The sequence below is a fragment of the Molothrus ater genome, chromosome 8 (genome assembly GCF_012460135.2).
Source record: "Molothrus ater isolate BHLD 08-10-18 breed brown headed cowbird chromosome 8, BPBGC_Mater_1.1, whole genome shotgun sequence".
In the NCBI taxonomy this organism is placed as follows: Eukaryota; Metazoa; Chordata; class Aves; order Passeriformes; family Icteridae; genus Molothrus; species Molothrus ater.
This window is the reverse complement of record NC_050485.2, coordinates 13,318,141-13,331,129: the sequence shown is the minus strand read 5'-3', so window position 1 is coordinate 13,331,129 and position 12,989 is coordinate 13,318,141. Positions and strand designations below refer to the sequence as shown.

General features: G+C 40.5%; 1 protein-coding gene across 5 annotated transcripts in view; it reads left to right on the top strand.

The window, feature by feature from the left end:
* RASGEF1A (RasGEF domain family member 1A) overlaps positions 1–12,989 on the top strand; it is a 145,684-nt gene that overhangs the window by 126,752 nt on the left and 5,943 nt on the right. For all 5 annotated transcript variants that reach the window (XM_036385260.1, XM_036385256.1, XM_054515531.1 and 2 more), the window contains 7 exons: positions 1,833–1,961; positions 6,412–6,549; positions 9,890–10,111; positions 10,390–10,464; positions 10,707–10,799; positions 12,437–12,539; positions 12,825–12,904. In XM_036385260.1, coding sequence (XP_036241153.1) covers positions 1,833–1,961; positions 6,412–6,549; positions 9,890–10,111; positions 10,390–10,464; positions 10,707–10,799; positions 12,437–12,539; positions 12,825–12,904 — 840 coding nt within the window. The remainder of the gene's footprint in view (positions 1–1,832; positions 1,962–6,411; positions 6,550–9,889; positions 10,112–10,389; positions 10,465–10,706; positions 10,800–12,436; positions 12,540–12,824; positions 12,905–12,989) is intronic.

Below are 12,989 nucleotides of genomic sequence, written 5' to 3'. Positions count from 1 at the left end.
GAAGTTGTGGTTCCCTGCTACTGACATCTCTCAGCCAGGCCCTCACAACTCCCAAAGCAAGAATGTGGGGAAGGGATCAGAATGTCACGTCCTTTTGTTTTTTCCTCCCCACCCATCTCATCTCTCAAATGCAAAATACAGTAAAAAGTGAGGGCTGCTTCAAGTCTTCAGTGCAAAAAAAAAAAAATTCACACAACCCAGCGACAGCTGACTCACCCAACAGCTAAATTCCTGTTCCACATAGTCCAGACTCATAGTTTTAAGTTCAGGGACAACAATGAACACATGAGATAGAAAGTGAAACAGAGGATAAGTAGGCATAGTTAAAGACACACACCCCAGATCTCACAACCCAACACAGTTCTTTCTGTTGTTTCATTCTGAGTAGGGAACACATCAGTTTAGGAATCACTGCTGCTGTATCACATTGTACATTCTGTACTTTCATTACACCCCTTCAGAAGGACAGAGTTGTATGTTTAGATATGTGTTTAATAATATTATACTTTTCATTCACTCCCAGAACACTGTGACTTTTGGTTAGTGTTATTTATTTTGTTTTTAAAAAATTCCTTTTTCCCTGATAATTGGTGATTAGTGCTAAATTTGTATTATAGGGCATGCTGAGTACTAGAGAAGTGAAAACATTTTTCATTACAGCACATTTTACTCTGATTAAAGAGAGACAGTACATAACCACTTTGGGGTCATAAAGATGCCATTCTTGTTTAATTATAAGCTTGTTTTAGAGACTGCAAGCTGCAGAATTTGGTCAGAGATAGTACAGATACCATATTTTAGACAACTGGTCCTAAGATTTTAACTGCTCTACTTTACTTGCCCAGCCAGAGGTGGTACAAGCTCACAGTGACTATTTAAATGCACTTGGCTGTGTCCTGCAAAGTCACATCACTAGAACATGGAAAAAGTAACAGTGGACATTTCAAACATAACAAAGGTTAATTGAAATACAATGTCAAGGAGATCCCCTATAATTTCCCTACTCCAAATTTTACCAGAAAGCCTGAGGGAAAAATGGAATTACTTATGAGGTGCTACTGTCATTAGGCAATTACAGCCCAATGCAGCAGCCCAGCTTCAAGCACTGGACCAAGACTAGGACAAAAAATCACCCTCACTTCAATGAAATGATCCAGAATATGGTACAATGGATACTTGTCCAGAGTACCATACAGTGCATCACAGCTTTTAAATTACAATGGAGAGGCTATTTCTAATGAGACAACCTCATTATTGGTATTTATTAGCAGTGTTCATATTCTGAAACAAGACCCAGATAAATAAAGTCAAGCTTAAAAGTAAATTATTGTCCTGTGCCCCCAGTCTAAGTGAAAACTTCTGTCAGTGATTGTGGGGGAAAAGGAAGGAAAATCCCCATACATTAAGAAATTACAGCTGTGGTTTGGAATATACATGGTTTTCTGCAGCTCAGTGAGAAACAATCAATCACTCTTGAAGAAACCAAGCAGCATTAAATAGTGTTGTTTAAGAGTCATAACACCCTTCATTAGATGTATTTCATTTGTGGCTTTGGTAAGTGATGACTAATTAAGCACAGAGTCTGGCATTTTAAAAGGAAACCATTTGATAATTGGAAAACCCCACAGTTAACAGCCTTGAAGCCTATAGCATTTCCTCTCAACAGAGCTAAAAAGGACCTGCATTTCTCTGGAGACAGGAAAAATTAGAGAAATTTTAAATGAAGCAAAGTTACATTCATCGTTTACAGATTAGTTTTTCCAAGGAAGACACATTAGTTTTGCTAAAGCTTTTCAACTTGCTATTTTCCTTTCTTTTTTCTCCTTGCACAGAGAACTTACATCTTCACTTTCCTTCTGAGCTCACGAGTCTTCATTCACCCACACGAGCTCCTGGCTAAAGTGGGGCAGATCTGCATTAAACAGAAGCAGCAGCTGGAAGTGGGGACTGAGGCAGAAAAGGTAAATGGACCATTGTGTCCCTCTGTTACTTGTGGTGCTGTCATTTATTTTCCACTCTCTCCTCATTGTAAAGCTAAATAGACTGATAAAGAATAATATGAAATTGTAACTGGGATTTGTTGATGGATGTACTTCTATTTAGGTCTCATTCTTTGAAGTATCTTTATCTCATTTGCTGGCCACATTTGCTGGGCTTATGTCCTGCCTCACCAGGCAGCTGCAGGAGAGTGGAGCAGTGCACTGGAGCAGTGTGTGTGTGCCATGAAAGCTGCCCAGCAACTGGTTTGCACTTTTGGGCTTTCACCAAGTAAGGAAAATCAGATTCCAGAAAATCCCTTTCTCCATTCAGCCTCACCATCCTATTAGAGTCAACAATAACCTCTGCTGCAGGTTACTGCTGGGGTGTTTGAACTCAGTATAGCAGTAAATCAAAGAGTTACCTCTCACAAAAACTAAGAGATGCACTTATTTAAAATGGTGACCTGCACTGACATATGTTCCTCTTACATTCTTACACCTTCACCTTCTGCTGGCACCTTGGACATGGGCCTGCAGGAAACTCAGCTAGCAGCAGGGTGACAATAAATCACTTCTGGGAGGTGGCTTTAATTTACATGCTTTTCTGGCTGCCCTTTCTGTTATGCCCTTGATCCCTTCCTACCTCCTTAATATAAGCTGCAAATTTTTCCTGCCTTCTAAACACAAATTTCTTGGAAAACAATACATGAACTTCTGATGTTCCTCTCAAATTACTGCTTTATTGCCCTCTACTGCCAACACCTGTATGTTTTACAGAATAGTTTGGCCACAAGCACTTGCAAACATTTGTTTTTCTACATGGCAACAAATAAAATCTCATTTCACATACAGCATACAAACTCTTAATTTGAGATACTCTCAAGTATTCACAGTCATAATCCATTAAGGTATCATCAGCTACCAGCACCTTCTAATTAAGTGGCTGCAAAGCAGGAAATAGCTGACAAAAAGCAGTTAAAGCATCTCTGATCGAGTTTACTTATGCAAATCTCTTAAGATAAGCTGTGCAACTTGGTGCCTGGATAGCATTTGAGCTGAAAAACTGGCGAGCAGGTTTTGAGGTTACACACCACAATCCTTATCATTCTCTTGGTTTTGACATTACTGGCTAGCCAAAGAATTCTACAGAAATACAACCCAGAAAAAGTGGATTGCAAAGAAAAACGCTCTGGGGTGTCCTGGAGTCTGCCTAGAGTCCTTTTAACTACTCACATAAAGCAAGAATTTCACAGTTTAAGACATCAATTATAACATACAAGTCAGTAGTTAAGATTGACCATAAAGGAAAAAATTTAACTCTCCATAAGTGCATTAGAGATTGGAAAGTATCAAGCAAGATTATCAGGGAAAAATCCCTTGTATAGTATTATTAAGTGGGTAAAAACCCTGTTGTTTCACCTGTGGTACAATTTGTCTGCAGCTTGAGTATTTTATATGGCTCAAGTTAAAGAAGTAAGAAATAAAAAGAGAACATAGAAGTTTGTTTTGCCTATCTACATATATATATATAGCCTTCAAAAGGATGTATATGTATATATAGACAGGCAAAACAAATATATATACAAAACAAAAACATATATACATATATAAAACAAATTATATAGATATACAATCCCTTCAAAAGTTACTATTTCCTCTGGGTTTGTTTGCCAGTAAGTCCTCCTTTTTAAAAATGGAAAAATTCATATAACCAGGTCATTGCCATTAAATCTTTCCTATTGCCCTCCTTTCTAAATGGGAGTTGTTTTGTCTCAGGAACAGGGTCAATCCACAGAACACTTAAATTAATAGAGTTATTTCTCTTCTCAAAGAAATGTTTGTGGGAGGAGTATTCCCATGGACTCCAGAGAACTCTGTCAGGCCTCACAAGGGGAGGCTCATGTCTGGAGCAGGGCTGGAGAAAAGTGGGTTGGTAGGTTTATGGCAGCCATGGTAGAAAGGAAACTGAGCTGCTGCTGCTGCTGCTGCCCCCAGATCTGTGAGGTTTCCATCTGGGCCACCACCTGCCCTGAGCCTGTCCCGCTGCTGTGGCTCCATCAGAGTGCACATGGAACAGAAATGCCCTGCTCTGCTGCACTGAGGCCTCCTAGCACTGCTCTCAGAAAGTGTACACCTTATTGTCATCAGTGTTAAAGAGCATCTGATGAAACATTGAGCTTTTTAAAACCTGAGGAGTGCAGTTTGTCTTGCAACATGCCTGGCTTGGCATAAGAAGAGGGCAAACCATAACAACTCCAAAATAGACACAAGAGATGTGAAGTCAGTGTTCATAAATCACTGTGTTTTAAGCTGTACATGGAGTATAATTTGGGGTAATTTGGCTGAGTACTACAAGAACAAAGCTTCATTTTTCTCCTTCAAACCTTTTCCTTCTATATCAGTGCCTAAAAATACTGATGAAATATGGCCTGGTGTTATGCTGCACCCACTTCAAATCATGACAGCTAATGCTACCTCTTCAGTGGGCTCCTGGTCTTTAAGGAGCAATCTTGGACATAGCAGCATTAAAAAAGCATCAGCTATGACTGATTTAGTCTCTTCAGCTGCTTGGGTCAGTCTAGACAACCCATAAATTCTTTATGAACTGAGTGTTCATATGGAGATGCTTGCCATGGCCCCAAGGTGAGATTTTTAAACCTTTCTGCCCTTACCACTCCTATTTCAGTTCCAAAAATTAAAAAGAAAGGATAGTCAAGATGATTAATACTAAAAAACAGTTCTGTAGCAGCTTTTGGTAAACAGAAGTGGAGCTGGCACATACCTGTTCATTTTAATTGAATGGAAGTGCACTCCCTGGCTAATTAATCATCCATCACCACCTACAGATTATTCTTTTAATAATGTCAGGCTCCATGCATTTCCTGGCAAATAAGTATAAATTGTCTTTTCCCCAAGGCAGATGACAGTGGGAGCTTGGAGTACAGGCAGCTGTAATCTGGAGCTCTGTCCCACACTGCTGAGAAATAGCTTGAAGCTCCACACAAGGGGCACTGACAGACACTGCTTTGCAGGAATGCAAAGACACTGCTGGCAAAAAGAGTGGGGATGTTTTGGTTTTGCCCTCCCTATGCAGCTATTCTGTGTTTGTCTCATTAGCAGCATCAATTAAATGCTGTCAACAAAAACAGGTAGGAAATGCATACTAGCAGTTTGCAGGTCTTAAAAAAACCAAAACAATCCAAGAAAATTCCCTCTGGACTTAAAAGCAGGCACTGGCTAATTGTCAGATTGAGGATTGAAGCCTGCATGGTTTAACTTCAATGTTCTTATCAATGATTATTAATATCACTGACTATACAATGGTGAGATATTAAAAAAAAAGGCAAAACAAAACCAGCCTAATTTCATTGACCTTTGGTTTTGATTAGATAAACTGGAACATGCCATGATGAGATGCTGTTTTGGCAGCAGCTGCTAGCAGCATTTGGAGACATTCTCTGGCTTTCAGCAGTTGCCTGAGGTGGCAGTGCCATGCTGAGTGCCCTCCTGTCCCCAGAGGGCTGGGCAGTGCTGGGGACAGGCAGCTGCTGCCTTCAGGGACCTCTGCATTCACACAGCTGGGCAGGGAACACAAAGAGAGCTTCCTCTTTTTCCTCTGTGCATCACAAGCCGGGCAGGAGGATAAATAGAACCTAAATTAAGGTTTGATTCTTCTTGTTCATTACAAGTTCTTAGCACTCACACTCCCCATTTCACAAGACTGCTCCCTTGGATGTCTTGATGCTGCTGTCCATTGATGCAATGGAGAGGGGAGTAATTGGCACCCAATTCAGGTCTAACTGATCAAAAACCTTACAAGATTCACAGGTAACCAAAAAAAAAAATACTCTCTGCCCTTTCTGTGGTTGATAGCTTTTTGAACAGAAGCCAATACCTTTTATTGTCAAAGTCTGTTTTGACTGAGACGTCACGGAGAGAACGCACACGTCTTTCCTGTCATTCATTTATTTCATATACAGCTCAGCCTGGAAGGTCTGATAAATTCTATAGAACTGAAATGTCTTTGTGAATGTTTCTCATGAACATGGTTGGTAGAGTACTGCGGTCTGTACACATTTGAATTCAAACACTGCAGTACTGCTGCCTCAGATGGCAGACATCAGCTTAAACCCCATGGACTTCAGTTAAACAAGTCACTTCAACTGTTCTGTCATCCTCCTGGTTTTATACAACTCACCTTGAAAATGTCTTCACAGTGTTTGGTAAGAGACATCACCATCAAAGGAGGCTAAATGATACTATTTAGGAAACTAGTGCACAGTTAAATACGCTCTTTTTTTTGTCCCCATCACTTACTATTAACAAAAAGTATTTTCAAGGGTGTCTCTAGATTTCTGTGAACCTTTATCAGCCAATTAATCTGCAGTCAAACAGGTCTGTGATCAGTAATCAACTCATTGTTTCTTTCTAGGCAAAACTAAAATCCTTCGCTGCCAAAATCATTCAGCTCCTGAAGGAATGGACTGAAACTTTCCCCTATGATTTCCAAGATGAAAAATCCATGAAAGAGTTGAAGGAGATTGCTCACAGGATCACACAATGTGATGAGGTAGGGGTGGGAAGGAAAGAAAAGTTAAGAGCTAAAGCAGCATTTGTCAAGTGTCCCATGAACTGTGCCACGTTCTGTGCAATCCTGCAGGCAGCATTTCCTAAATGAACCACAGCAGCACTTGCTGGGTTGTCAGGGTAACCACAGGACATGGGCTGCCTGATGGACTTAATGGTGCATTAGCAGGAACTGTCTACATCTAATCACCACATGTAAGAAGAAGAGAGAAAATAGTCCTGGCAATATGAAAAATCCATGGTGCAGAAGGAGAAAGGACAGTAACTAGAATGGCTCAAGAGGATTTAATAATGAATTACTGACCATCCTTTGTACATTACATACTTTGTACACTCCAATCCTTTGTACATTGTCCCTACTCTGTATGTCTAAGTTCTGCAGGACACACCAGCTAGTTGTATCACATGTACTCTTGGCCAAGGTGAAGGTGTTTATTATTTAGCACCTCATTCCCAGCTTCTAACAATAAAAAGTTTATTGCAATGTTTCAGGTGACAGGCACAGTATTTTCACAAAGAAGTTATCTTTGAGCTCTGCTAGCTAGTCCATCACCAGTCTTAAAAGCCCTGAGTTTCTAGCCTGTGAAGAAAACTATGCCTTGAAAAACCTTCTAAAGCAAACAGATAAAGTGAATTGGAATAAAACAAGGGGTGTTAATTTTTTGGAGGGAGGCAATGGGGCCAGGGGAGGGGGGGTTGTTGGAGTTTTTGGTTAGTTCTGGCTCTTTCCCAACATTCACAAAGCCTACACTTTTTGTTCATTGAGAAAGTCACTGTTAACAGCAATAGACAGAAGGAAGAGTATAATCAAGAACTGCAAGAGAATTAGTTGTAAAGTGCTTGTACAAATGTGAAGTTGTACTTTTGTAGAAGTAGAAGCTTATTGTTTTTAAACCCACAACTTCAAGATATTTTTGAGAACAATTAGGAGGAACCAGGAAGACAGTTGTATTATGTGCTTTTGTTGATTCAAGTAGAGAGAAAATGAAGAACAACAGGCCTGACAGCAGGGCGTGAGTCAGGGCTAGGACAGCAGAGTGAGGTGAAGGAAGTTCATCAGTTGTGTTGCATCAGCAAAGATGTTTATGTGGGTGCTGGATGAGAATGTCAGTGCCTCAGGAGGGGGGGAAGAGGAAACAGGACTGCAGCTTTCTCTTCTTCTTGCAGACAAGGGCCAAGGGGTGGATGCTGCCAGAGACAGCACTGTGAAAGGGGACTTGGCAGGGGTTTATTTAGCATCTCTGTCTCAGTATTTAATTTGTCTGTTACTTTGAACTAGAAAAGAGTTGTGCCCTTTCTTTCTCCTTTTTCCTTCCCACTCTTATGTATGAATAATGGCCATTTGAGAAAAACCCATCTTCGTGGAATGGCTCTGTGCTGTGGTGTCTGAGGCATCTGATGGCATCCATGAATTACAGCACCACCTCATTTACCCCCTTAACAAGGCTAATCAAAGTTCATCAATGAACAGCTGTGCTTCATTTGACCCCTAGGAAATACTAATTTGACACTGACAAAAAGCAGCTCTCACTCTAAGTTTTTGTTAGCACATTGAATTATGCTTCAGCATGGAATTATGGTAAAGGTTGGGGGTTTATTTTGTATTTTAAAGCCTTTTCAAATCCCCTTAGGACACTATTCTTCATACATAAAGGTAGAAAGTCACCTGAGAACTCACACAAAGCAGTCAGGTGTTGTCCTGGTGATAGCAGCATACCAACTGGCTGCAGCCAGGATTGCACCCCAAAGTTAGTAAAAATTAACTCAAACAGGTACAAGTCATTGTGTAGTCATTGACTTATCTTCCAAAGTTGTAGGGAAAATTAGGGTAAAACTAGTAATGAAAGGAAGCTGCTAAAACTCTTAAGGACATTTGTCTAAGCATTAAGATGCTAATGAATTCATAATAGCTTAAGTAAGCCACAGCTTCTCATGTCTGAGTTTCTTTCCTCACTTGTACATAATACCTGCAATACTCTCACCTATCTTCAAGTGTCATTTTCTGCAATCCTGTCAGCAGGTCTGCTTCCTCCAGACACGTGGGCAAGTCAGGCACAGTGGCTGAAGGCAAACCATTCACAGTGGAAAGCTCAGCATAAGAGAGGAGAATTCTGCTTTGTTTTAGTCCCCTCCACCAAGCTCCCTTGGCATTTCTGAACACTTGTAGCACAGTATCAGAAATGACTCCAGACAGCTGCTGTTCAGCAGTAATCCAGCCTCAAGATGAGCTACACTGCCTTCAGCTTTTCATTTGATTTCACTTGGGAGTCAGATTATTGCCTTGTAAAGCACCATTCTGACACCATTATTGCTTAATTATAACAGGCAAATACACAAGTATTTGGTAGTCATCTCCCACATCTGCTGCATAATTTCAGTCATCACTGCACAGTAGTGGCTCCTTTGAATGGTCACAGATTCATTGCAGTTCTGTCTAGTGAGGCCTGGCAGAAGTGAACCTTGTGGTTAACTTCAAGAAAAGTAATTTGCATGAAAGCAAGAGAATGATTCTGTGAGGAAAAGGACTGTCTGGTTGAATTAATTTTCCTAGCAGAAGAAGAAACCTGGGTCACTTAAAGCAGTAGCAGACAGGACGGAGGGGTAGGAAAGCAATCAAGTTAGCTCTTTAGGGGTGATCTCAGAGAAATGTCTGTAGGACACAATGGCAGAAAAAAAAATCACCTTAGCTGTCAAAACACTGAGCAGATGGATTGTGTTCCTGTGGCTTTACCTTTCAATGAATCCTTACAAATCTTGTGTTTAAAATCTGCACACAATAAACAGGAAAGGCATTTCAGTTTTCTGAGAACATGATGTATATTGTGCTCCTATATAAATATTTGGATACTTAGCTGTTCAAAGCTAAGTTAGGATATTGTAGGGGTATATTCCTGACATGATGTGAATTCCCCAGATTCTGCTTGGCCTAGACAGACTGGATTCATCAGTGGGTCTGATCAGGATGAGAGTTTTTGGCCTTTGGTGCACAGAGGGTCCAGGAAGCCTTGTGCAAGCAGCTGCAGCACCTTTCACATGCCCACTCCAGCTGCTGACACAGATGCCTTTGAAATGGGGCACTCCCCAAAGGAGCAGACCAGGCAGCCAAGCAAAGCAGAGCTGGGGAGGCAGGCAGGCAGAACAGGGTCATTATGGAGTTGTGTGGGTATTTAGGACAAGGTCATTTGTCACAGAATGATCAGCTCAGAAAAGATGAAAGAAAATGGATAATAGGCATTTATTTTTCCCAGGCAGAAATTCTCTGGTGATCCATGTCTGCAATAGCTAAAGGTTTTCAGCAGTTGTTGTTTCTCCCTTCTGCTTAGGAAAATGGAACAGTGAAAAAGATCATTAGCCAGATGACACAGAATCTCCTGATGGCCCTTTCTGCACGGAGCCAATACCAGGAAATCAGAGAGAAATTCCGTCAGCCTGTCACTGACAAGGGCACCATCCTCAAAACCAAGCCCCAGTCAAGCCAGAAGGACATCCTGAGTGTGTGCTGTGACCCTCTGATCCTGGCACAGCAGCTGACCTACATCGAGCTGGTGAGACTGACTGGGGTGGAGACTTCTGCTTGCTATTTCATAAATATTAACATTATTAACATACTCATCAATAGGAATTTGGCTATGGCTTCACTGAGAGCCTCCAGTGTTTTAATAAAAAAATACCAAGTCAAGCAATGAACAAGACCAGTTAGGTACGCTGATAAAAGCACCTTGCTCAAGGAAGATAAAGTTTCCTAAATGTTCTCCTAACTTTGATTTGTTTTCACAGAACTGTTTGTCTGTACAATGACAATCTCTCCTCTCTCCAAACACAGGAAAGGGTGAGCAACATTTATCCAGAGGATCTGATGCAGATTGTCAGCCACATGGACTCCCTGGATAATCACAAGGTACAAAGAGGTGTACAGATGGAAAAAGAAACGTAGATGAACCAGGGTAAAGAATAATAACTCCATAATTTGAGTATACCCTGTGCAACAAAGACTGACATTTCCTAAGCTTCTTTAAGCTCATGCCTTAAAACACACACAACAAGATTTTGTCAAGATATGAAAAGGAAGTTTATCCTTTGGTAAACTTTGCCTTTATCATGCTACAGGAGAGGTTTAATAGGTGACCTGTTCTCTTACAGTGCCGAAGTGATGTGACCAAAACCTATAATTTGGAGGCCTATGACAATTGGTTCAATTGTCTCAGCATGCTGGTGGCTACAGAGATTTGTCGGGTAGGTGTGCATAGAAAACAAGATACCAAAGGGATCCTGCCTTAAGGACAAGAGGCAAGCAGTGGTCTAAATGAGATTTAAACATTAGCAGTGCAATTAAAGATAATAGCATTATTCAAGCATTAAATTATTTGCATGCTCAGATGATTAAGAGTTCAAGGCTATGTTTGACTTTGCATATATTCCTTAATTTTGTGCAGCTGCATTAGTCATGCAGTGAAACGGAACTTGTGTGGACTGAGTTGGGAGCTCTTTAGGATTTATCTATTTTTAAATACAGCAAAAGATTCTTAAAAATATTCCTCTTTAAATGCAGATTTACCAATAAACAGCTGTCCTTCCACTGCATTTAGATAACATTAGCACCGTAATATATTAATTTTTAAATTTATATTCATTTTATTCTTACAACATTCATTGTAGAAAAATCAAGAATAAGCTTTCTTTAAATATGAAAAGAAAGTGTACTACTGGAAAGTTTAAAAAAAGTAAAAGAGGAGGCTAAGGTAACTTCTGTCATATAATAGGCAAAGAAATGGAAGAAAACAAACTGCCCCAGAAACCTTTTTTTTTCTTTTCCACGTGTGTTCTCTTTTAAGCTTCTTATTATGATTTTTTAGATTTCTATTAATTCCAGTTCTAGCAAATTGGAATACTTTTTTCCTATTCCTGGTTGTTCAGGCACCCTTCCACGGGAATCCCAATGCCTGCTGCATTTTCATGAAGTCCAATGTACTGACTGATCCTAATCTCTTAAGATTTCCTGCCCTCAGAAATATATTGCAGAGGCACACCAAGACACTTCCAGAGCTGGCTGGTAGGGCTCATACATTTAAGAAACCATCAAAGAAAGGTTTTAGCACACTGAGGGCTAAGCCAGGCCTTTGACTACTGAACCATTTTCTTTTGATATGACAGAAACTTAAGTACTTAGATCAGAGATTGTGCAGTCACTGCTTAGGAGTCATTTTTATATAAGCCAGAGAGAACTTTTAGGTTTAAATAGGGAAAATATTTTCATGAATGAATGCAATCCAGGCAATAATTAATTTTGCTTTGCAGTTTATAAAAGAATTTGCATCAGTTGCTTGTTCCTGTGCACGTTTGTGTGGGTGGGAATTTGTGTATTTGCTCATCCTCACTGCCTGCTCCCAACAAACAGGTCATTCAGGAGTACATGCAGCAGAACCAGAAAAGCAGGATGTGGCAGTTGCTTTCTCTCACATTTAGGTTCCATGCCCCTGACTTTAAGCCTGTCTGATGCTTTCCCCCCCCATTCTTGAGAGGTTTAAATGTTTTGCGTATATTCTGATGGTAGTGTCACATTATCTTCCTTTTTCAGTAACAGGAAATTGCTGAAAGTATCCAGCTTGTTTATGCAGAATTGCCCAAGACATGGACTTCTTTGTATAAACAAAGATGTGCACTCCCTCAGAACTACACAAGTAGTTGGTAGTAGTCCCAAATATTTCTGCTGTTTTATTAAAAATTATTCTTAACAAAAAATCCTGAGGCCTATATTAAGATTTAGCTGGACAAAGTCTTGAAATGTCTATTCACTGAACCTGCTACAGTGCCTTTGGCTGACATCCTACCCAAAATTCAAACCATCCCTTCCCTCTTGGGTTTTTCTCCAGGTTGTAAAGAAAAAGCAGCGTACAAGAATGGTGGAATTTTTCATTGATGTGGCAAGAGAATGCTTCAACATTGGAAACTTCAACTCCATGATGGCTATTATCTGTGAGTATCCTTAGCACAGATGGCAAAAGGCACTCCATTTCACAACCTGACTGGCAAGACTGCTCACACTTGCCCTGAGTTGGCCGAGCACATCAGCATGCACACTTCCCCAGGGACAGTGTCTGCCAGTGACAGATTCATGTGTGGGTGGGTGAGCTTCAGTTGCAGCTTGTCAGCCTGAGACACCTCCCAGAATGTGTGGTGCTGATACATAAGCCCAGTTATATTAGCCCAGTATTTTTTTCAACTCAGTTGTTTCTTTGTCTCCTCTCTCCCTGCATTCAGCCGGCATGAACCTGAGCCCTGTGGCACGGTTAAAGAAAACCTGGTCCAAGGTCAAAACAGCCAAATTTGATGTTTTAGAGGTATGTATAAAGTTTTGACTTTGTATAGAAAGCCACCAAATAGTTTCATCCAAACCTCTGCTAGCTACTGTGTCAGAGAGCAGGC